General features: G+C 43.2%; 1 protein-coding gene across 1 annotated transcript in view; it reads right to left on the bottom strand.

Moving 5' to 3' along the window:
* Cdc14a (cell division cycle 14A) overlaps positions 1-24350 on the bottom strand; it is a 154892-nt gene that overhangs the window by 67676 nt on the left and 62866 nt on the right. Inside the window, exons 6-7 of the mRNA XM_021158702.2 lie at positions 12563-12629; positions 9777-9839 (exon numbers count right to left, since the gene is read on the bottom strand). Of these exons, the coding sequence (XP_021014361.1) occupies positions 9777-9839; positions 12563-12629 (130 nt within the window). The remainder of the gene's footprint in view (positions 1-9776; positions 9840-12562; positions 12630-24350) is intronic.

Below are 24350 nucleotides of genomic sequence, written 5' to 3' on the forward strand. Positions count from 1 at the left end.
AGAAGAAGAAGAAGAAGAAGAAGAAGAAGAAGAAGAAGAAGAAGAAGAAGAAGAAGAAGATGATGATGATGATGATGATGATGATGTCTATAATCCCAGCACTTGGAAAGCTGAGGCAAGAGGTCTGCTATGAGTTCCAGGCCACTGGGACTACAGTGAGACCCAATATCAAGATAGCAAAAACCAAAACGCCCAAAGACACAGAGAAAGAAAGCAGGACAGGGAAAGAAATAAACCAAACAGAAATTAAAGAGGAAGGGGGAGAAAACATAATTGTTTGGGAGAGGAAAACCTTTCAAGTCTTACAGACTTAGTCGACGCCATCTGTATACAGCAATGATTTCTTAGCACATGAGGAAGTTCCGGGTCCCTCTCCAGTAGCAGCTGCAGTGGCCAGGAAGGAATTTGGCTACCTTAAATTTGCGGCCTTTCAGTGGTGAAATAAATACAAGATGACTCCAGAAGCATGCTTCAAACAGTTCCCATAGTCAGTCCCCGTGGGAGGCACACCTCTGTAATTGCTCCAGCTGGTTGAGGACTTGCCCACACATCTGCACTGAGGCCTCCTTGACCCTGGTGCTGGGGCGGGAGGACACGGTCCTGCCCACAGAGTATGCAACAAGAGAGGAACACAGGCTAAGCTGCATCCAGATTCCACTCCAGACTGCTCTACAGAGCCACTCCCAAGCACAGCCTTACCCTACCACACAGACTCCTGCTGCAGGCCAGAGATGGAGGACATAACAAAACGTCCTCACAGAACGTGCTAAACCTAAGAGTCAACATCCACTGGTTAGTAGGACAGTTTCCTGATATAATGAAGGACGCGGTCAAGCGAGACAGTCTCAAGTCACACCATAAACCAAGTTGGCATTACATACGAATCCTGATCTTAAACCCACCAACCAGTGATCTGTGTTGCACAAAAAAACTGATTTTTTTCCCCTAAGTTATAAATTCTTGTAGCAGGGATGAGCCGATGATGAAAGCATTCTCTAAAAAAATATTCTAAAAAAGTATTCTAACCCATCGTGGATATGTTCCCAGAGAGTTACTACAAAATCAGAACATGTTTTTAATTAAAAGTCTCAGTCTAGGGAGTTAGCTGTGAAATCAAGTCTCCTAACAATATCAGAAACTCCACCCAAAAGGTCTCACTAACGTGAGTGCCCGAGCATGAGCTGAACTGGACGGATTCACCAGGAGGCTTCAACTCTACACAGAGAACTATAGGCAACCGACAGAATCTTGGAATGGGAGAGGTGTTCTTCTCCAGGGGCGGTTCTTCTTCACACCAATGCAAAATGGTCAGTATGGGAAAATACGTACAGGTAGCATTATATGGACTGTGCAGACTATATTTAGAAATCTCTGTGTGTGTGTGTGTGTGTGTGTGTGTGTGTGTACACACATATACATATATATGCACAGATGCATCCAATAATGATCAATGACCAAAGAGACCATGAATTGGAAGGAGAATGAGGAGGGATATATAGAAGGGAGGGAAAGCAAAAGAGAAATGTTGTAATTAAATTATAATCTCAACATTTAAAAAAAAACAGTTTTGGTCAATTTCCACTGAAAATAGACCACTCAGCATTTGATGCTCATCTGCTCACCCGTGAGTTATTTCACATCTTACACACCGATTAACTCCTTGTGCTGAGTAGACTCTGCTAGTGGCTTATTTTATTCGTGCAAGGGCAGACAAGGCAGTTTCTGTGCACAAGCACAGAGAGGACACGGAAGACACAGATGTGTCTAACGCAACACAGCGTGAGCCACACGGGGCTGAGAATGACTCGGGGAACCACACAAACAGCCTAAGCCTCTATCCCAACCCTCTCCTCCACCTCCACAGCAAGTGCTAGGATTACAGACAGCTCGCCACCGTGACGGCTTTTTTTGCACAGGCTCAAGGAATCTACATTCTGGTCTTCATGCTTGCTTTGGCAAGCATTTTTCTGACTGAGCCATCTCCCTGGTCCCAGCGTTATTTTATTTTATTTTATTTTTTTAAAAAAAGCAAAGTTTCCCAGTCAGAGCGATCGGAATGGAGCTGCCTGGGCAGGAACTGAGGCGAGCAGAGGCCCCAGCTGCAGATGGATGGGTGTGAACTGTGTTTACTAGGTGTTGAGCAAATAAGATCCTGTTCTCTGAGTGCCGCGGTAGAAAAAACAAAAAATGAGAAGCCCTGTGCGGTGCCCCTGCACCTGCGATAGCAGCAGCTCCTCTTCTCTGACGTCAGGTAGATGTAGCTGGGTGTGGCTCTCACCTGCCAAGGTCAAAGATGTGTCCCAGATAGCCAGCATTTGAGAGAACAAAGTCAAGTCAACAATAGCTTGACAATCTGGAAAAAAATACCCTCCTGCTGACAGCGCTATTTCTCAGACAGCATTCGCTCAAAAGTGGTTAGACTTATTGGGGGAGGGAGGGGGGCGATGACAGACATCATGTAGCTAAAAGGAAGCCTTCTAAGTAGTTGCTACATTCTAAAGTTGATCTTTGAACTCTACTGAATCCCCAGGAGGCTACTTAAGGCAGCCTTTTGAAATTGAAAAACTAAGCGAGGTAATAAATGTGACCCACAGAGATGAGCGCTCCTCCCGACCCCCAAAAGATCACCCCTCAAGCTCCTTTCTCTGCATTTCATCTCCATCAATCCCAGCCACAAACAAGAACAAGCTACTGCTAGTGGGTGACCTTGCCCTGCATTTTCCTGTGAGGTCACCAGCTCATGGACCAGTCATCAAAAATAAAGCAATAACCCGCTTCGTGGAAAGCGAGGGAGCAATGAATTGAGGACCTAGCGTCTCCAAGGTCGTCAAAGCAGGATGTCTTGCAGTCACTTCACCATTAGAGGGCGTGCTGCCCATACATACACAGGCACATACCATCACGGTGTAAATTGAACACTAGGGCTCTTGTTTTCACATTTCTCCCTAGGATAAAAGGTCGATATTATTTTCCTGAACTGATCCCTGGCTAGATTTCAAAGGAGTGGTTGCAGTGTTGGCTCTCGGGTTCTTTGAGAATACCTTACGAGCCCTGTCGGAAAGTACAGACGTTTCGACACTGATTGCTATGGGGCACTTTCAGATCGCGTGACTTTGGTTAGTTGTTAGTCAGGGTGGGTGAGCAGATTGGTTGGTTGGTTGGATCTGGATATTCCTAGTATTACTGGTAGAATCCTGACTGAGCAATGTGTGTCTAAGCAACAGGACAGACGGGTTGACTTGGGAACTGGAGAAACCATATTCTAGAAGGTGTTTTGGGTTTTTGTTTGTTTTCAAGACCTGTGTCTGATGCTATTTCTCAGTCCCGAAGGCAATAATCCATCTGCTGGTCACATAGAAATACCCAAATTCCCGAGGCATCCTTCTCTAAACCTCCTAAATTGGACAATCTTGAAAGTACTCCCAACATGAGCAGTCAGAGGGGATAGAGCACTGAGTTAGGCTTCATGCCATTCTGGGGGACCATGACGGTACATGGCAAGCCTGTTATTTTGTGGAATCATTACCCTGGCCACCCACGGCTCCTGTGTCATACAGGATAAACAGACCAGACTCAGGTATGCCGTAGTGTAAACGCCACACTGGACTTTGAAGGCATAATGGGTTTTTTTAAAATGTAAACTACTCCATTAATAATCTCTGTCTTAACTATATGTTGAAATACGTGGGATATAATGAATTAATTGAAATACATCTTTTAAAATACCTTCACCATTTCTTTCTAGCATTTCTGAATGTCCCTAGTGGAATATTTAAAATATTCATATGACTAATTATACATGGCATTCTTTTTTTGTTGTTTTTTGGTTTTGGTTTCACTTTTTTTGTTTTTTGTTTTTTCGAGACAGGGTTTCTCTGTATAGCCCTGGCTGTCCTGGAACTCACTGTCTGACCTCGAACTCAGAAATCCGCCTGCCTCTGCCTCCTAAGTACTGGGATTAAAGGTGTGGGCCACCACTGCCCGGCTTATACATGGCATTCTTTAGATTCCTGAATGGCAGGTGAAAGCAGACAAAACCTTTAAGAAAGCGGCACTGGTTCATCGTTAGACTAGAAGCAAGTGGTTACACCCTGCTGACCCATCCTCTGTATTTATAAGTAGCGTTCTAGTCACATAAACCTCCTTTAAGGGACTGACTCAGCAGTTAGAGTACCCACCATGCAAGTACAAGGACCAGCATCCAATCCCCAGAAACCCACATAATCTGGTGAGCATGGCAGCCTGCTTGTAAATCTAGCTTCCAAAGGAATTCCGAGAACAGGCTGGCTAATAAGCCCAGCCATATTGATAAACTCTGAATATGACTGAGACCCACTCTTCCTTAATGAATAGGTAGAAGGATGATAGACAATTTATTAACCTTAGGCCTCCACACGCACATGTGTGTACATCCACGCCATACACACAGACACATGTGTGCCCCACACATACAAAACAATGAATATGTATGCAGGCACATTGCACACAAACATAAAAGTGTGGGAGAAAATAATATCACAGATATTAAGCTTGTGTGGTTGGACGGTTGGACGATTGGTTGGTCAGTTGGTTAGTTGGTTGGTTGGTTGGTTGGTTGGTTGGTTGGTTGGTTGGTTTTTATTTGAGACAGGGTCTCTGTAACTCAAGCTAGCCTTGAATTCATGGCAATCCTCCTGCCTCGGCTTTCCAAGTACCTAGCCTTCTTAAGCCATACTATATAGTAAGTGTAGTTTAGTAAAGAAGTGTCTATGAGTAAGATCAATAAAACAAGTGACAGCTCATGCTGGCAAGGATGTAGAATAAGGGCATCCTCACCCACTGATGGTGGATGCACTGTGTCCTCAAAATCCAGCTGTACCACTCCTGAGAATATACCCAGAGAACTCCCCACCCTACCACAGGGAAACTTACTCAGCTGTGGTCACTGCTGCTCTGTTCATAATAGCTGGAAATTGGAAACCACCCAGGTGTCCCTCGACAGATAAAGAAAAGGTGGTCCATCTTCACAATAGAGTATTACTCAGCCATTAAAAAATGAAATCATAAAATTCACAGGCAAATGGACTGAACTAGGAAAAAAATCATCCTGAGTGAGGTGACCCAGACTCAGGAAGGCAAATATGGCATGTCTTTGTTTATATGTGAATATTAGCTCTTATGTCAGTGATGACCAAGCTACAATCCATAGACCATGCAGGTTAGATTTAGAGCAAGGGATGGGTGGCAGATAGATCTCCCTAGGAAAGGGAAATACAAGAGATAGTTATGCACGGATGGGAGATGGGGACTGAAGCAGAGGACCAAGTGGGAGGGGAAGGAAAGAGGGAGGGGGGACATGGGGAGATACAGCTAAAAATAAGGGCCATTCAGTGGGAGGTATGGAAACCCAATACAGGAAAAGCTTCCTAAAATCCATACATATTTGAGAGCAATCTGGATGCAACCACTACATGATGGAGAGACAGAGCCCCAACTGCATTTTTGTCACCAAATGAAGTTTCCAAACCACGATTGGGGTACATCTGGTTGAGCTGTTGGCCAAAACGCCCAAACAACCTACACTGTGGCCAAGACTGTAAGTTGTTCTCCACAAACTGATACCCAGGCCCCATTGCTAAAGACAACAGCTACACAAGTCACTGAGCATGGAGAAGTACAGCTGGCGCCTGCCTAGACCTCCCACCCCTACGTGCTAGTATCTTTGGTAGAAGAAGGGACTCCGCATGCTACCAAACGGAGAAATGTAAACACCAACCTAACCACAAGCCCACTGCTCTATAGTGGTGTCCTGTCAGCAAGATATGTTAGAGCAATGCTGGCCCAAATCTTGTGGGAGTCACCAATGGATATCTGGTTTGCCTTAAGGGATACTCCACAAGACTGAACCCAACCCAAAACTGGTTGGGTGACTAAGGACCTGGGATTAGATAGCCTAAGGACCTAGGAGAAAACCAAACACCACTGTTCAACAAAAAGGCCATAAAATGACTCCTGGTGACATTCTGCTGTATTACTAGATCGGTGCCATCATCAGCAGGGCTTCCTCCTACAACATGTGGGAACAAACACAGAGACCCACTGACAGACAACGGAGCACTCCAGTGGAAGGAGTCTAAGAGCCAGAGAATGAAAAGAGCGAGAAGGCCAAGAAGACAAGGCCCTCTACATCAACAGGATTGAAGCACATGCAAACTCACAGAGACTGGGGCAGCTTGCACACGGCCTGGACGGCTCTGCCCCACTGGGTCACTGCGCTGAAGGACGGAGTGGACGCACGCTCCCATTCTTAACCCAGAACAAGCTCCCATTAAGAACCACTTGCAAGTGTAAACTCAGTTTTCTCCAAGGGAGTCTGTCTCATGGGGGAAACAAACAACCCTTAAGGGCGGGCTTCATGTCCATCAGCAGATGGCCAACAGAGTCTCTACAGGTTCCTTGCTCTCTCTCCTCTCCCCCAACCTTCTATTCTATTTTATTTAGACATATTTTATCTTCTCTCTTTTTATCCTACAGGTCCTTTAAGTATATATTATGGCTTCCAATTTAGTGTTTTTAAGGGATTCCTGATTCACAACCCAGCAGATCTCTGTGTCTTGTCTCTTGTGCCTTTTCTTGGGCCCCTTTTCTTGTGTTTATTTGGTTTTTCCCTATTCTTGTGTGCTAGATTTTCTTTTCTCTTATTATATGTTATTTCATTTTATATTATTCTATTATTATCCCTTCAAAGGAAGGGGTGGGACCAGATGGGGGGAGAGCCTGGGGATGATCAACATATATTATGTGAGGGTAAAGAAGAAATCTATTTTCAATAAAATGGGAAGATCCCTATGAAAAGATTCATCCTGAATATCTCAAATCATTCCCAGCAAGTCTCACAATTGCAGTCAGCAACACAATTTTGCTTTGAAATCTGCAAGCCCTTTCCTGGACTACAGCTTTGTTGCCTGAAACGCTGGCTCTTTCACGGTTCACCAAATGACCAGGCTCCCTGGAGCCATGCAAACAGCAAGACGCATTATGACAAGGAGTGCCTGTGCCACAGATTGTCACCAAAGTGACCCTTTCTTCAATTACTCATCGAGCACACGATGATGACACGCCCACCATGGCTCTGTGCCTCATTGTGATACTCTGTGAGATGGGATAGATGGCCCACGTACAGAAAAGGAAGGCATTTGACAACAAAGCTTTCTAGACAGTCACCCAAACCCACAGCTCTGCTTCTAGCCCCTGGGCTCTTATTAATTCACGTAAAGGCAGGAGGACCACATTGTCACCAGGTCCTATTTATTGTCTCTGCTGATTTGTGAGAATCACACAGCACTGCCTGTGTAAGTAGCTGCCTCAACAACATTGCGTGGAAGGCATAGGGAAGATCCACTAGGTTTCTGTTTCATTGTTTGCTCTGTGTGGTAGGTAGTGTTTGTGCTTGCTGTTCTCCATCCCCCAGGCCTGAATCACTCTTGTTAAGCAAATGTCTTTAGCAGTTAATGGTGTATTTAGTGGTATATCCTCCATGTTCAGAGACTGGGGCAGAGGTCCAGCACTTGGGGCTCTTTGGAGATGGCATCTGAAACATTTTATTTGGAGGTTCATTATAAGAGGACAAAATTACTCACACACAGTTAGGTCCATGACCTTAAAAGACTCCTACACAAGGGAGGGGTTTATAAGATACACTCGTCATTAGCTTCAGAGTAAACCACAACAACTCACACACTATAGCTATGTGCATATGTGCATGAGATCAGAGTAAAACACCTCCACTCACACGACAGCTATATGATATATGTAGGAGATGGGGTCTTCTTAGGAGTGGTTTTATCTCTACAAAGAAGTATTAAACTATAAGCATTCTTCTCTGTCCTTCTAAAGACTAAGTGATAGGAAGCATTCCAAGAGAAGTTTAAGTCAATTCACTTGTTATAAGGACCACTATGTGGTACACACACACACACACGTTTAAAGCAGTCTTGTCCATTATAAATGTACTGCCTTCTAATTTATGGGGTTCTTTTCTTTTCTTTCTTTCTTTCTAAAATGAAAAGGTTCTCTTGCTACTACTCACAGAGAGAGAGAGGGGGGGGGGGAAGAGAGGAAGAGAGGAACAGAGAAAGAATTTAAACAAGAAGATTTAAACAATAACCTGTAAAATTGCACTAAACTTATTAACCTTACAAGACATAGAGGTTTCTGAACTTAAAGACTTCTATATAAGAACACAGAATATGTTTTTCCTCAAAGCCATGTCCTATCCACGGGAAATTTGTATCTAGTAAGGAAATTAAAGATGTAAATGGCCTTAATGAAAGGAAAATAGGCATAAATTGTAAAACATGAAACTCAGGGGACAGGAGATTCCAGAGTGGAGATCTGGTCTCCACAGAATCTGTAAGAACATGAAATGAAGGAGAGAAAATGGAGAACTACATGAAGCAAGCTCAGCCAGAGCAGAGACGTTCAAAAGGCAGGCAGCTCGAACAGGAACAGCTGCCACGGGAGTGGGTACAGCGAAGAATCAGGCATCGAGGCACCAGAAGCAGTCAGAGCCTGGCAGAGCGGAGAGAGTTGGGTACGAAGCCACACTCAAGCCACACTCAGCTCAGCTCGGGTCCAAGAACAGGACAAGATGGGAGTGCTGTTTTAAGATTATCCAGCCAGGGTTGTGGGAGAAGCCTGAGAAAGGAGTCAACTCTCAGGTAGAAAGCATCCGAAACAGTCCAGGGTGAGGAGTTCTGATCCAGGGTAAAGGAAGTGACATCAGAGAGCGAAATGAGATAATGCATCCTCTGGCACCAGCAGTGGGAACAAGACCGTAAGGGGGAATTCTAGTCTCTGGGCGAATGGTAGGATGCTTTCCATTAGCGCAGATGAATGGATCAGAAGACCAAGTCTGCTCATGAGAGACAAACACAGAGCACATTTTACACACAAGCAAGGTATTCGAATAGACTGCTCTGGACACTAGCCCAAGCGTCTCTGCTCTGCCCGACATGCTAGGGAGTGTACTTGATGATTGCCCTGGAGAAACCCAACAGATGAGCTACATATACTTAAGCAATGTTGGTCCTCACAGTCTACAGGCTCCTCAGGCCACAGAAAACAGAGCCTGCTTCTGGCCCTCTCCTCATCCCACTCCAAAGTGGTCCTGAGCACTGCAGTGGAGCAGGACCCGAGTAGACAGGCATCCCTAACACTGTATCACGGAACAGGCGAGGTTCAAAATGGCACCACGGGGAAAAGAACAGCAAGCATCAGAACTGAGTGCGTGCAACTGTACGTCAGCGTCAGAACTGAGTGCGTGCAACTGTGCGTCAAAATCAAACGTGCCGTTGAAAGTATTATAAAACCTAACTTTGCCTTAAATAAAACCTCACTTTTAATGTAAAAGTTATTTAGGATTTCATTACCAAACTACACTTCAAAATCACCTATCAAAAGGTACAAAGAGATTGTCAATAAAGTTTGATAAGAGAGGAAATATATGGGTAGGTTGGTAGGTAGGTAGATGATAGATAGATAGATAGATAGATAGATAGATAGATAGACAGATAGGTAGATAGATAGATAGACAGACAGATAGATATAGATACAGATAGAGAGATAGGGCTCTTTCCTAAATTAACATTTTGATAACTCCATAATAACCAAAGCTGACCACTATTTTTAAAATGATAAATGGTTTTTATTTAACAGGTAATACTATTAGATTATTTTTAAAAATCAACTAACATGAAATTATATTCTACAAAAAAAAAAGAATTAAGTGTACAAACCTCATAATGTTCATATTCTTCCGCATCAAACGTCTCAAAGTCAAAAAACCCATGCTGTAATCCCTAAAAGAAACACGGAATTAGTGTTTTTGCACACGACACTAGTCAAAATCTAGTAATCCATTCTGGAATGTCCGATCACAAAAGGGTCCCACTAAGCTCCATGCAAAACTTCAGACTTTAGCTTCTTATTGCCCCCCCCATCCTCCCCCGTGAATCCCTTACAACACTGACAACGCTGAAGCTGTCAGCTACAAACTCTGGGTAATATGAAAATGTGCCTTGCAAAAGGTGCTTCTTTTCCAATTTATATTCCAGTTCTATATGCAAAAACTAGTAATGTATAAAAAATGGAACATACTAGAAAAGTTAGAACCAAAACCTTTTGGGAACTAGACTATATTATATATTTATTTACATAATATATTCTAGTATATTATTCATATATAATATTCTCTCATATCTATAATATTCTCATATTATAGATATGAGAGAATATATTACAGTGATAAACTTCTCATAGAAGAGCAAAATCATTTCTTAGAAAAGTTTGCCTTCCTTTTATCACATTAAAATATTTTCCAAAGGAGCATTTTCATTAAATTCCTACAACTCTACTTTGTTTCCCACTTGTTTTCTAACAGTAATTTGGAATAAAATGAATATATACCACCGCTCTTACAATTCAGAAGGAAGAATGGATTTTTTAACAACAGAAACATTTCATTTTTTTCTTAGGCAGTGACAAAATTCTTTAAGATTACCTAGCTTGCTCACACCTAATATTTTCAGGAAATCGGAAGTCTTTTTTTGTCTAAACCAGGAAGCTATAGACATGACAACAGAACATAAAACCACCGGTACATTTTAAAGTTACATGATCAAGTCATTAAAAATAGACAAAGATGCCAGTAAGCCAAGCTGCAGTACACGGAGGTGAGTGCGCATTGCAAAATGTGGAGCTCGGACCTTCTATACCAGAGACACCAAGATTACTCATAAAATAGCCTCCTGAGTCCGATCTCAAAGCTATCAAATCATATTCCCTGGGACTAGGGCCACAGAATTAACCTCTTCAAATTATTCATTTATTTGGACACAGTCTCACATAGCCTAAGCTGGCCTTGACTGGCTGAAGATAAAGGAAGGGAGAAAGGGGGAGGGTCTGTGTAAGAGGGTACCGGAAGGAAGCAGGGGCTTATTTGCAATGAAAAGTATAAATAAATTAATTAATGAAAAAAAAAACCCAACTCATCTGTACTTGAAGACACCCTAACATGAGAAACGACTATGCTTTAAAAAGCCTTTATTCATGAACAAAGTCACACCTTTCCTGTAGGGCAGGAGGATGTCATAAATTTCTATATTGAGATGCCAGAAACCATAATAGAGATCAGAAATGATCCAGAGGGAACTGTGTGACTTTCATGAGCACTACAAAAGAAACATCCTCTCTCCGATGGAAAGAGGCAAAATGATAATAACCAGGACAATAAACCCGCTCTTCCCTCTGGCATCTTTCCTAAATGTTTTATTAATGGCTTCTATGTTGGGTAACCTGCCCATAAACTCCTAGACTCTTATTTATGGTCGAGCATTTGGGCAATACTGCTTGCAAAAATGGGGTTGAATGTTTCCTTAGTTTTTGAGTTTGACTTTTTTTTTTTTTAAACTACTTTCAAGTTTTTGAGAGCTTAAAATAATTTAAGGGGCTGGAGAGATGGCTCAGTAGTCAAGAGCATTTGTTGCCCTTGTACAGGACCCAGGTTGGCTTCCAGCATGCACATGGCAGCTCACAAGCCTCTATGGCTCTCATTCTCAGGGCTGCAATGCCCTTTTCCAACCTCTATAGTCCCTGCATCCACAGGGTGCAAAATACGCATATGCAGGCAAAACGCTCACACACATAAAAACACATTCTTTTAAATAATCTATGAATGCATTTATAAAGTCATAAACAGACACACTAAATAGATAGAATATTTACGCTGATTTTTCCCAAGACATGGCAAAGCCCATTTTATGCAACATCAGAAAGCAGAACTTTGAGCTGGAACACTGCTACTGCCCCCAGCTGAACAGGTGACGCCATGCACACATTTCTGACTGAAAGGCACCAGTCGCATGTTCACCATGTTGCTGTGTCCCTCTGGGTCCTCTACAGAATTCACAGTACACCCTGCAGAGCTTTCTCGGGCTGTAAATTAAACCCGTGCCAAACGTTGCTTACTTATCCTTTCCATTAGATACATAAATAATTAAATAACTATGCTTCATTAACCAACTTCACAGTGCGTCAGTCACCCGAAGGTATTGTTCAAACACAGACCACAGGGTCCCACCCTCAGACTTTATGATTCAGTTCAGTCTGGGGCGCAGCCAACCATGGACAACAGTGGCTTAGATAACTTCTTGCCCCTCCTGCACTGAGAGCTAGCTTGAAACTAAAGACAAATGACTGATGGGGCCCCGGCCACAGCAGCAAAGGAAAAAAAGTGGGTTCTCCACTTCCAAATATTTTCAATCAAGAAAAGGCTTACGGGCTGTGAAGATGACGAAGATGTGTGAAATTTTCAAAGAATACAAAAAATAAAATTTTTAATCTTAAAAAAAAAAAGGCAGAAACTGAAGACTGACTGTATTTCACAAATAAATTATCCAGGAGGTGAAAGGAGGAGGTGAAAGGCCCCCTCTTTACTGACTCTAGATCCTTCCAACAGCAAGCAAAGGTGTTGACAACTATTCCTTGTCCAGCTGTGTGGCTGGCACAAGCGTGAGACCATTACCTTTCTGATTCCTTGTAAACAGTCAAGGACGGTGAGGTTGTAAGTGCAGTTTCCAAAAGATGCATCCCTACAAGCACAAACAAACGACATTAAAAACACGAACCCAGATCTTCAAATGATAGAACATCAAGACAGTCGGGCCTGCTGGCAGGACTTGACGGCAGACAGAGGAGCCTGGGCCTTTATTCAGATTTCCACCCTTCACATCGTGGGCACACACTTGAATGAGTTCCTTTCCCTATCTGAATCTTGCTTCCCTTGGATGTGAAATGAAGTTAATGACAGGGGCTATCATGCACAGGACTGGTTGTTAGATGCCATAAAAATGATGTAAGGTCTTCGGTGTAGCGCTTGGTACAGCAGATGCACTTCAATAGTCTACCTATTATTACTGTTGGGGGCAGGGGGATTGACGCAATCTTTTTATACAATCCAAGCTGACCAGGAGTTACACTGTAGACCAGGCTGGCCCCAAACTTGTAGCAATCCTCCTGTCTCTGTTTCCCAAGAACTGAAATCACAGGCATGTGTGCTTCAGGACACCTGGTTCAAGAATACTCTTAATAACAGTCTATTGGGCGGTTTCATCAAATGAAGTATCCATAACTATATAAGAGTGTAGCAGGGGCTGGGCGATGGTGGGGCACGCCTTTAATCCCAGAACTTGGGAGGCAAAGGCAGGCGGATTTCTGAGTTCGAGGCCAGCCTGGTCTACAAAGTGAGTTCCAGGACAGCCAGCAGGGCTATACAGAGAAGCCCTGTCTCGGGGGAAAAAAAAAAAAAAAAAAGACTGTGGCAGGGAAGCAACCTCCTCTCAGGTACCGGTGAACCCAAGCCTGGAAAGGTGTGGAGCCAGAGGGTGAGGGCGTGGGGCAACATCTACAGGCCAACAGAACCTTGTAGTTATTTTAACACATGCACGCCGTCCCTCCACTGTAAAGGAGAAGAAACTCGGTAAAATGTAGTAACAATCCCCAATTTACTGAGATCAATAAGTGTTCTGAAAATATTAGAAAGTGCTCTCAAAAGGACTAGGAACCAAAATGAAAAATTATTTAATATTATGTATTATTATTTGTATGTATGCCTGAGGCATATGCTGGAAATTGAATTTGGATCTTCCCCAAGAACAATATATGTTCTTAACCACTGAGCCATCCTCTCCAACCCAAAACAAGGTCTCTAGTTAAAAATAACGCTTAAATCTACTGTACTGAAAATGGAAGACTCCAGACTGTTTTGTAGAGCAGCTCAACTCGGGTCTGTTTCAGGCAACCTAAAACTAAAGTATCAAGTTCAGGTCAGCTAAGCAAGAACTGGTCCTGGAGCTTTAACAGGAGCGATGCTCCAAAGTGTCCCCAGCAAGAAACTTGACCCTGAGTGTCTCAGTCCCTTAGCTGGGCCCCAGTGCTGACCCAAGAAAGAGAGCTGTCAAGTGCTGAGCCTGCCACAGTCAAACACCCCAAACAAGGTTGGTTCAAGGGCAGCATCCCGGGATGGTGCCAAGAGAACCCTGCCTTTCACACATAATCAACATAAAACCAAGTGTTGTAGCACCAGCTATCCCAGGGAGCTCGAACCTTGGCTTCAAAGTCTCCTGGCTTCTAAGTCACGAGTTTAAAAAAAAACAAAACCCGTTTCACCACAGAGCCTCAGTACCCGATAATATAACATAGAAAACAGTTGACCTACTGAAACTTATAGCAATGCCTCTTAGACTATCACACTTCCTGTATGTTAGTTAGCCTGTGTGAAGAGGCAGGCCTGACCAAACTTCAACAGGGGCTCTATTGATTTTGTCTATGTTGTTTTTAAGTGACACCTGAACTCACACGCCCAAACGGAACAGCTCCCTTTCCAGCTACCTTGAAACCATCTGAGATCTGAGACGAAATATTAGTTTATAGGAATACATACACCTTTGCACACAACGGTCTCTTTGGAGTACAAGTTCATCACCTTTGCAAACACCACCTCCCCACCACCACCCCTATCCTGACCCCCAGTCATCTGATGTCTATAGATCCATTATGTATTAAAGTGTTGTTCAATATATAAGAATACATAAAAAAATACACAAAATTAACAAAAAGGGAACTCGATGGAATTTAAAGAGAGTTAACCAAAATACAAAAAACGGAATTTGTAATACCTGGATGTGTGCTTTTTAATTGGTGATGGGGTGGGCAGAGTGAGTGTGTTTGCCTGGTATGCATAAGCTCCCTGGGCCACACCCACCCTGAGCCACGTTTGGTAAATGCTTTAATTTTCAAGAAGGTTTGTAAATATAGGTAATATCTTCAGATAGAAGAGCAATGTGATAGATAGTAACACGCCTGTGGTTTCTATCACGACAGCCACACTGCTGACTCTACTCCAGCTGAGCTCCAAGTGTTGTCCTTGAATCTGATCTCAGAAACTGGAAGGTGGATGAAAATAAAAGGAAAAGGTTTTTCTCATCCAGATTCACTGACTCTGGACTCTCTTGGTAAACCTAGATTTCAAGCAACTGCTTCAACTGCTTCAAATTTAAAACTATAAAATAAAACTAATTTGAAGGCCAGGAAAGGAGAACGCACTTGCCTTGAAAGTTTGAGGATATGAGCTGGATTCCTAAAACCCACAGCAGTTTGGTTTGTTTGTTTTGTTGGTTTACTTGTTTTTATTTTGCTTTACTCTGCTTTCTTTTGTTAAAGAGGGCAGGGGACAGGAGAGTTGGGGCCCTTGAGGCTTGCTAACCTAGCCTTCTTTGCAAGTGAGAGTCCCTGTCTCAAAAAAAAAAAAAAAAAAAAAAGGAGATGGTGCCAGGCAGTAGTGGCACATGCCTTTAATCTCAGCACATGGGTGTCAGACTCAGACAGATCTCTATGAGTTCAAGGTCAGCCTGATCTACAGAATGAGTTTCAGGACAGCCAGGGAAACCCTGTTTCAAAAACAATCAAAAAGAAAAAAATCAAATAGATGGTACCTGAGGAACGATACCCAAGGTTGTCCCCCGGCCTCCATGTGCATGCTCATACACAGCAGTATGCACACGTACATGTAAGAGGAGAAAAAAAAAAAAAAACATAATTCTGAGACCTGGAGGTCCTTTCTACCTCAAGTCTGTCTCTACCCCTAGATGCTTTTGAAAAAGTGTACAAACATAGGTGCTCCTGACCTAGGCTGTCTGAGTGTCTGCAGAGAATGTTGAGAGTCTCGTGACATCCCTTCTACTTTCACAGCCCCACTCCCATAATGACAAATGAGCAGACCATGGTGACGTGGTGGTCAAATTTGCAGACATACAGAGCTGGGGAGGAGTTCACATGCCAGGGACAGGGGTGGGACACAATGCTGTCACTGCAGGCTAACGAAAAAGACAGACGTTTACAAACTGGAAAAGGATAAAGGAAGTAAGTATCAAGCCCACCCTCCAGCCCAAGACAGGTGACAAGCCTTGGGAGCACTGTGCTGGGGACTGAGACGCACCAGTGCACAGAGCAGGGTGGAAACAGCATGCCCCAAATCCTGTCCCCAGTCTGGGCAAGAGAGAAAGGGCTGCGGACTTCAGCAGCGCAGGACCTCAGACTCCATCTTTGACTTCCTGATGTAGAAACTCCATGTGACATATAAATCTTGTTCATAAGGAGCCACCCAGACAATACTGATGCACATTAAAGTCTAGGCAGAGGGTCTGGCAGTGACACGGGCCAGAGCTGGGACTTTGGCTTGCTAAGGTTTCCCCTTAGAGACTGTAAAGGATAACTTTGCAGGGGACTTGGGGGATAACAATGGAAAAGTAAAATGAAAGTCCAGCAAGAGCACTCAGAGAAGTGGGTGACGTTTTGTTGGTGGGACGATGCTTGCAGAACGTTCCGTGGATCTAGAGTGAGTAAGTGATGCAGACACACAGAGCTCATGAGCAGTTGCCAAGGGGATGGTGGAGCAGGAGGGAGAGGCGCGAACAGATAGGGATAGGTTTCTTTCGGGCGTGGTAGGAATGTTCTGGACTGAAAGACAATGGGTTGTACAACACTATGCTTACGCTAAAAACCACTGGAAAGACGAAGAAGGGCAAGTCTTCAGTGATGTCTTATTTTTAAGGAAAAAAAATCAAAGGCAGTGTGGAGCTGAGGGAACATATAAAGGCAAGCAAGTTTTGGGTGACTGGCTCTTTTTAAGAGATCACAGAGGCCAGGACATGATGAAGGTTTCATTGAGAAGGAGAGTGACGTGGAAAAGAAAGAGAACCCGAAGCCTTGAGCAGTGTAGTCAGGGTAGGAAGGGACTTTTTAAGAGAGCTTGGTGTTTCAGCAAACCTCCAAAGTCCTTTTTCTTGGTAGGAGGAGACACCACACTCCTCAGTATCATCTACGTAAGTTACTTTTATCCACATGCATTTCTTTAGAACATCTTAGAACTCTGAAACAGTACAGCAGCCAGGTGTGGTGGCATGTGTCTGTAATGCCAGCACCTGGGAAGTTGAGGCAGAAGGTTTTCTATGAGTTTAAGGCTGACTTAAACTAAGCAGCAAGATCTTGTCTCAAAAAAACAAAAGCAAAAGCAAAAATAAAACAAACAACAACCAAGCTCCCTAAAATGATTTGAAATCGTATAACTAGCCACCTTTGCATTTAGGTGCCTCAAATTCACTGGGCGAGAGAAACAAAAAAACTCTCAGACTGGGAATGCAGCACTGTTGGTAGGATGCTTGCCTAGAATACACAGAGCCCTCGATTGGACCCCAAGCACTTGATAAAGCCGGGCATGGTGGACACACCTGCAGTCACACTGGAAGCAGGAGAATCAAAAATTCAAGGTTATCCTTAGCTACACAGCCAGTTCAACCACGGCTTCAGCTTGATCCCCAAGCTGGGGTTGGGGCGGGGGAATGAATCTTTCCCTACACCAAAATCAATAGCAGCAATCGTTTAGTCTTCTGGCATCCTAGGTAAAAACTCACAACTCCCAGCATCCCTCAAGCCCCCCCACCTTGTATCCCTGTTTTTCTCTCTTAGGGTCTAGTGACACTCCTTTTCCTAGACAGTGTTTAAAGTTTGCTTCACTGAAGCTATAGTGTTTTTTTAAAACACATCTCTTCACCGACTTCCAATTGTCCTCGAGGTAAAATTGAAATCCCCAACAGGACCACAGCCCTGGGGTGGATGGCCTCACCTGCCTTTCAGCTCCCTGCCTCCTGGACCACTCACTGTGCCCAGGCACAGCGGCCTTCCCTCCCTGGCAGCTCAACAGCTGGCTCTCCCCAGCAGCTCACATCTGGCCCTCCCCAGGACCCCACATCTGACTCACATCTGGCTCTGCCCTGGACCTCTGTCTTTGCTGGTATTTGTGCCTCTTTCTCACCTCTAGGTAGGGTGAGTCCATAGCCCTTCTGATCTCAGGTCAGAGCATGGCTCTCACAGAGGGCGCTAACCCTATTTTGGGTTACATCAGGTCTCCAGACTCCCACCCTTTGCACTGGACTTAATTACAGTTTGAAATTATAGCCTGGTATGTTTTTGTGTGTGTGTGTGTGTGTGTGTGTAGTTCTTGGCTACTGTCTCCATTACAGTATTGGATCTATACATTCACTGTTCATCTATGTCACCTTATCACCTGGTACAAAAGTAGATAATAAGTAAATATCTGCAATTACACGCTTAGATAAAATAAATAACCTTGACATTCATCAATAAAATTATCTATACTATTTTAGGATTCCTTTTGTTAACTCAAGTAGGTTAATGCCCACTTTCTTAGTAGCAAGAATTAATTTCATATGCTTTCTGCCTGTTTATGGTCATTGCCTTCTGTCCTTTCTACCAGTGAGTGTTGACTGACAGAGCTAAAGGTGGCGATGCTGCAGGTGCGGCTCTCTTCCTTCGTCACATTCACGAACCAGGTATGCTTTAGACAAGCAAAATCGATGTTTGAGGAGCTCACTCACCATAACAATATGCAAAACTACTTTAACTCTTGCAGTTACAGGCCCCAACCTTTGGCTTAACTCTTGGTTTGCTTCATCATTCATTTGTTCGTGCATGCATTCATTCATTATTCATTATTCGTTGAACCAAATATTTCCTGAGGGAGATAAGAGGGTGTGTGGCACTTTCCTACTTAGCTCAGAGAGAAAGAGGAAATGCCCACACACCAACCCCGGCTACCAAGGACAGCAACAGCCCAAAGTCGTATCTGTCATGATCCTTTGACCACATCATACATTACTCCTCAAAACTAGTGAGCACAAAGCTGTTCCTTATTCGGGGGATAAAATAAAACCTAAACACAAAAGCATCTAACTGACCTTTGCTGCTGAAGACAAAATCTTATGTCTCTAGCCTTCGGTAAAGAAGACTAATGTTACAGCCAACCGTGGTGCAGAGACATCCAACCACGAATTCAGCTCAGCCTAGTGCTTGAGCATCATCTAAACTTTATCCATCCTCGTAATCCTTTCTACAAGCAACTTGTAGCCTAACAGTCACCTGAGCAACACAGCCGCCATTGAGCGATTATCAAAGCCTGGGTTAATCTTGAGAGCATCAATACAGATTCGTTAAATAGAAAAGCAGATGAATGAAATCTGAAAACTGTGAACAACTGAGACTGCTTTAATTTGGGGTTTTCTTTTCCTATTTTTTTGTATTAAGTTTGCAGGAAAGTAGAAATGATACACACACACACCACACACACACTCTCACACACACACACACTATATATATATATATATATATATATATATATATATATATACACATATATATATATGTGTATATATATATACACATATACACTGTATATATATATATACACATATATAATTTGGATAATATGTAATACATATATATTATCCAAATTACTTATTTAGATAAGTAAATGAAAGGGCCTGATTTTCTCAGGTCCTAGACATGTCTAAAATAGGCTCACAGGAATTGATTGCAAAATACTCAGAAATCTTGAGCGCCTAGATCAGCTGTGAAGAACTGTACTCACACAAGCACCAGTGAACACTCTGCCAAGCTCGCGTGCCAACACACCACTTCTTGCAATCCAAGAATTCAAGAAGCTACTCAGAGTGATGTGAAGCAACCACGTAGAGGTTGATGGGGTGAGAAGCCAAGTCGTAAGAAAGCTTGTCTGCTGATAAAGTTGTTCCAAGTGAACAATGGAGACTCGACAAATGTCAGGACTCCACTCAAGAATGAATGAATGCACGAATGCATGAATTAAAGCTGGTGGTGGTGCCTTTAACCCCAGAACTCAGGAGGCAGAGGCGGGTGGATATCTGTGAGTTCAAGGACAGCCTGGTCTACAAGAGTGAATTTCAGGATAGCAGGATCACACAGAGAAACCCTGTCCGGGGGAGAGGGAGAGAAGAATTTTAAAAAATGAACAAATTAACAAATACTAACAAAAGATTCTCATCTACATGTGCTTTGAGCCCATGATTCTCTGCAAAGGCTCTGGATAATAAGTACTTAGGGACTGTGGAAGTATTTGAAGAGCAGTGTATTGGAAACTCTCAAAGGTCATCTAAGAACTTCTTTAAGCACTGAACCAACCTCAATCATGACAAGACTGTGAGCTTCCTAAAAATAGAAAGTATGTTCACCCAGAGAATAGTGCAGTGTTGTACACACAGCTATATTATACATGCTGTTGAACAAGTGAAGGAAGGGAGGAATGATGGGCCCACCAGCAAGCAGTTCATTCAAAAACTTTTGTACCCTCCTAGTTGCTGGGAACCACTAATCTTTCAAAACAGAAGCAAACATATTGGTATTTTTATAACTATGTTTAAAAATAATCAAATTAATTTTAACAATATATTTCATTTAATTAAATATATGTTATCATTGTATGTTATCATTTCAGGATCTATTGAATATTGTTATATTGTTCTTCCTTTTTAAAATGTATTTTTATGTGGTATGTTCATGTGTGTGCACCATGCATCTCTTACATGGGTGTGAACATGTGCCATAGTGCACACATGTCAGAGGACAACTTTCAGGAGTTGGTCCTTTCTTGTCACCATGTGAGTCCCCAGGGACCTGACTCAACTCATCAGGTTTAGCCATAAGTGCCTTTACACACTGAGCCACCTCCCTGGCCCACCCTTTGCAATTCAATTGTAATTTATCTCAATTTGGACTTGACCAGTTTCAAGTGCTCAGGAGCACATACCGGTCAGTATAGTCCTACATTTGAGAAGTACACACTATTATATCTATGTCATATGGTCCTATATTGCATGATACTATATATGATCCCTGAAAACGAGACACTATCACGTCTATCTTACATGCTCTTATCTTGCATGATATTATATCTGAGAACGTTCAACCTCTGAACAAATTGCTTGTGTATGTCTAGGAGTTGCAGAGAAAGAACAGAGTGGACTGCTTGTGTCTTTTAGACCACCAAGATGAAAGCAGTTTTGAGGAGAGAACACAGCTGCCCCCTGAAAGAGCAAAGCAAAATGACCTTGTGGGGGCAGGGTCCAAAGCCTCGTGCAACCTGTTCGGAAGCCAGGGGTAAAACAGGCTCCTACTTTTCAGATTCAGACAGCAACAAGTGCTGTGGAAGACTGAGCCCTCTCTCCATCTCCCCTTCCACTTATTTTTTTGAGGCAGCATCTCTCTCTAAACCTAGAACAAGCTCTGGAATCTGCCTGTCTCCACTGTCCACACCCAAATCCTCAGGTCTGGGGTTATAGACACACACATGGGTTCTGGGCAACCCACCTCTGATCCTCCTTCCTGCACAATAAATTCTTTACTCACTGAGCCATCTCATCAACCTACAACCTTTCCTTTCAAACTAAAAATAATGGCAGAATGTGCTAAAGGTAAGTGGTTGCAGTCTTCTTCCGACCTAACTGAGGCTGGCTCCTAGACCCAGAGGGAACACGAGGGACAAGCACGAATCCTACTCCTGGAAATTTGGTTCCAGTAAGGGCAAGCCATAAAAGTAGGAACAGTGGAGGAAAACATAATCTGAACCAACTTTCACAACACAGGTTGTGATTTTTTTTCGATGGTTTGAAAGGAAGGATGAAAAGAAGGGAAGGAGGGAGGGAGGGAGGGAGGGAGGGAGGGAGGGAGAGAGAGAGAGTTTAAAGTTTAAAGCATTTGAGTTTAAAGGTCACAAAGACCCCAAAGCTTGTTTCTGGTCTCAGATTCTGTAAATAGTGAACTTTTTTTTTAAAGATTTACTTATTTTATATATGTTGAGTACACTGTAGCTGTCTGTCTTCAGAAGCACCAGAAGAGGGAATCATATCCCATTACAGATGGTTGTGAGCCACCATGTGGTTGCTGGGAATTGAACTCAGGACCTCTGGGAGAGCAGTCAGTGCTCTTAACCACCACTGTATTAAGAGGAGAAACCTGGTCAGGTTCTATTTCTCATACCTCTCCAAGCTCCATCAAATAGAGCATAGCTGTTCAAAACAGACTGAAGCCAGAAATCGTCAAACCTCCCTGGATTCTTCTCCAACACTAAGCGCCAAAATCAATGATTTATGAAATTTTCATGCAGCTCTCGCACCGACCCTAAAGACTACCAAAAAGCAGCGAGACGGTGGAGAATGAAAAGGATATTTTAGACAAGTACAGTGGCGCACACCTTTAATCTCAGCACTCTGGAGGCAGAGGCAGGAGGATCAACCTCTGTAAGTTTGGGGCCAGCAACTTCCAGGAGAGCCAGGACTAAATTGTCTCAAAAAACAGACAGACAAACATACAAACAAAAAGAGCATCATGAAACAGTGTGAAACTAATTTTTATTTCCACATTTTGGAAACTCAAGAGAAAAAAAAAAAGAGCTGTTAAAGAGCTGTTACCCTCTGACATACAGAATTAATTACTAAACAAACTTTGACAAAAATCATAATGCCATGCCCGAGCTGGCACATATCTGTATGTTTTTATAATAATGCCCGACATGTGTTTGCTTTGCTTCAGGAGAAGGTGATCTTGTGCCAAGTTCTAAGTGGTTGACCCCTCTGAGGCTTTGTTAGAAGAACTGCAGGTTCTGACATGCCCGAAGATCTAGACTAATTGCTTTGGAGATTTCCCATTAAGGCTCAGCCTCATAGCTCAGCAACCAAACCATCACTAAGGGTCATCCCGCAACACAACAAACCCCTCCCTTTACGCAAACACTAGGAGCCTACTTGCAAAGTCAGTGTCACTAAAGGACTGTCAGAGGGAGATTGGTGTGTCCTGGTAAGGAAGACCGATCTCAGGTGTCTCGGAGAGGAAGCTTGGTTATTCCTGATCACATTGTATTAAAAGAATAAAAACTTATGTCTCAGACTCTCAGGGAACAGCACAGAACCAGTCCTACAAACCATAGCAAATTATTCTGATCCCAAGGGATCGCTCTGTTTCCCACAGGTGTGGATCAGGAAACCTGCCTTAGAGTGTTCTGGAAGAGGGGTTCTGTTGCCTGTTCATCAGGAGTGAAGCTGTGCTCCAGGAAATTGCAGGTTAAACAGATGGCTTCAATTTTCTCGACATGAATCCAATCTTCTAAATAGGAATGTGCTTTCCGAATCCCCCCACCAGAGGAGTTCTAACCCTGGATGATTTCACTTAGGCAGCATTTCACATTATCACCTGGGAGAGCAGCTCTCTAAGCCACCACAGGTTCACACACTGGGGTCACATGGCGTGTTTAATACCCAGATTTCAGCCAGGGTTAACTGCACCAGAAACTTCTGGGAGTGGAACCCGAGTGTCAGTAGCTTCTTAAGGCTTCTCAGGTGCACAGACAAGTTGGAGAAACGTGGAGAAACTTTGGGGAACACTGACCTACACCTAGAGATTCAAGCCTCTTCTGCAAGCATTGGGCAAGAGGCGGGAGCAGGAGGGGCGTGGCATACACATTGCAGTGCTGGACCGTACTCAGGAAAGAACTCACAAAGACAAAACAACACAGCAACAGCAAGAACCAGGCCGTTCAACTCCTACCCCTCCTCATCTCCTCCCCTTTTCATGCCATGCTTGAAAAACTAAGTCCCTGGGTCTTATTTTCTGAGAGATTTTATACCATAAAGAAAAAAAAAAAGACCTTGCCACATTGAATAATCATCACCAACAAACAAAAAACAACAACAACAAACAAAACTTATCAAGCTGGTTTAAAAGTAAATACGAATCCCCTAGGATAGAAGCTCAGTTGCTAAAGTGCTCGCCTTGAGGTCATGGAGACCTGAGTTTGAGCATCAGAACCCATGAAACAAAAAAGTCAGGCATAGTGCTATCTACTTGTTTGTGATTTGGGAGGGGTGTTGTTGTTGTTGTTGTTGTTGTTGTTTTGGAATGGTTTGCATGAGATTTTTAAAGATTTATTTTCTATTTATGATCTTTTTGTTATTACAAGGAGAAATTTTCAAACAATACATTATGATTATGGTTTCCCCTCCCCCCAACTCCGCCAAGATGCTCTTGTAGTCACAGTACTAGGGAGACAGAGATGTGTGGGTTTCTGGGCTCAGCAGCCAGCACATTTAGCCTGCTTGATAAGTTTCAAGCCAGACCCCGACTCAAAGAAATGGTGCACAGAAATGGCACACAGAAATGGTGGACAGAAATAGTGGACAGAAATGGTGGACAGAAATGGTGCACCCGATGAACTGTACCTCCATTTGTGAGCACTTACACACATATCAATACACACACACACACACACACACACACACACACACACACATGTGCAAATCTCAAAGGAAAGTATTCAATTTAGTCAATATTTCATGTTTTGTGTAACTTGAAGCTCTCACAATTGCTATTCC

The sequence above is a fragment of the Mus caroli genome, chromosome 3, assembly GCF_900094665.2.
Source record: "Mus caroli chromosome 3, CAROLI_EIJ_v1.1, whole genome shotgun sequence".
Lineage (NCBI taxonomy): Eukaryota > Metazoa > Chordata > Mammalia > Rodentia > Muridae > Mus > Mus caroli.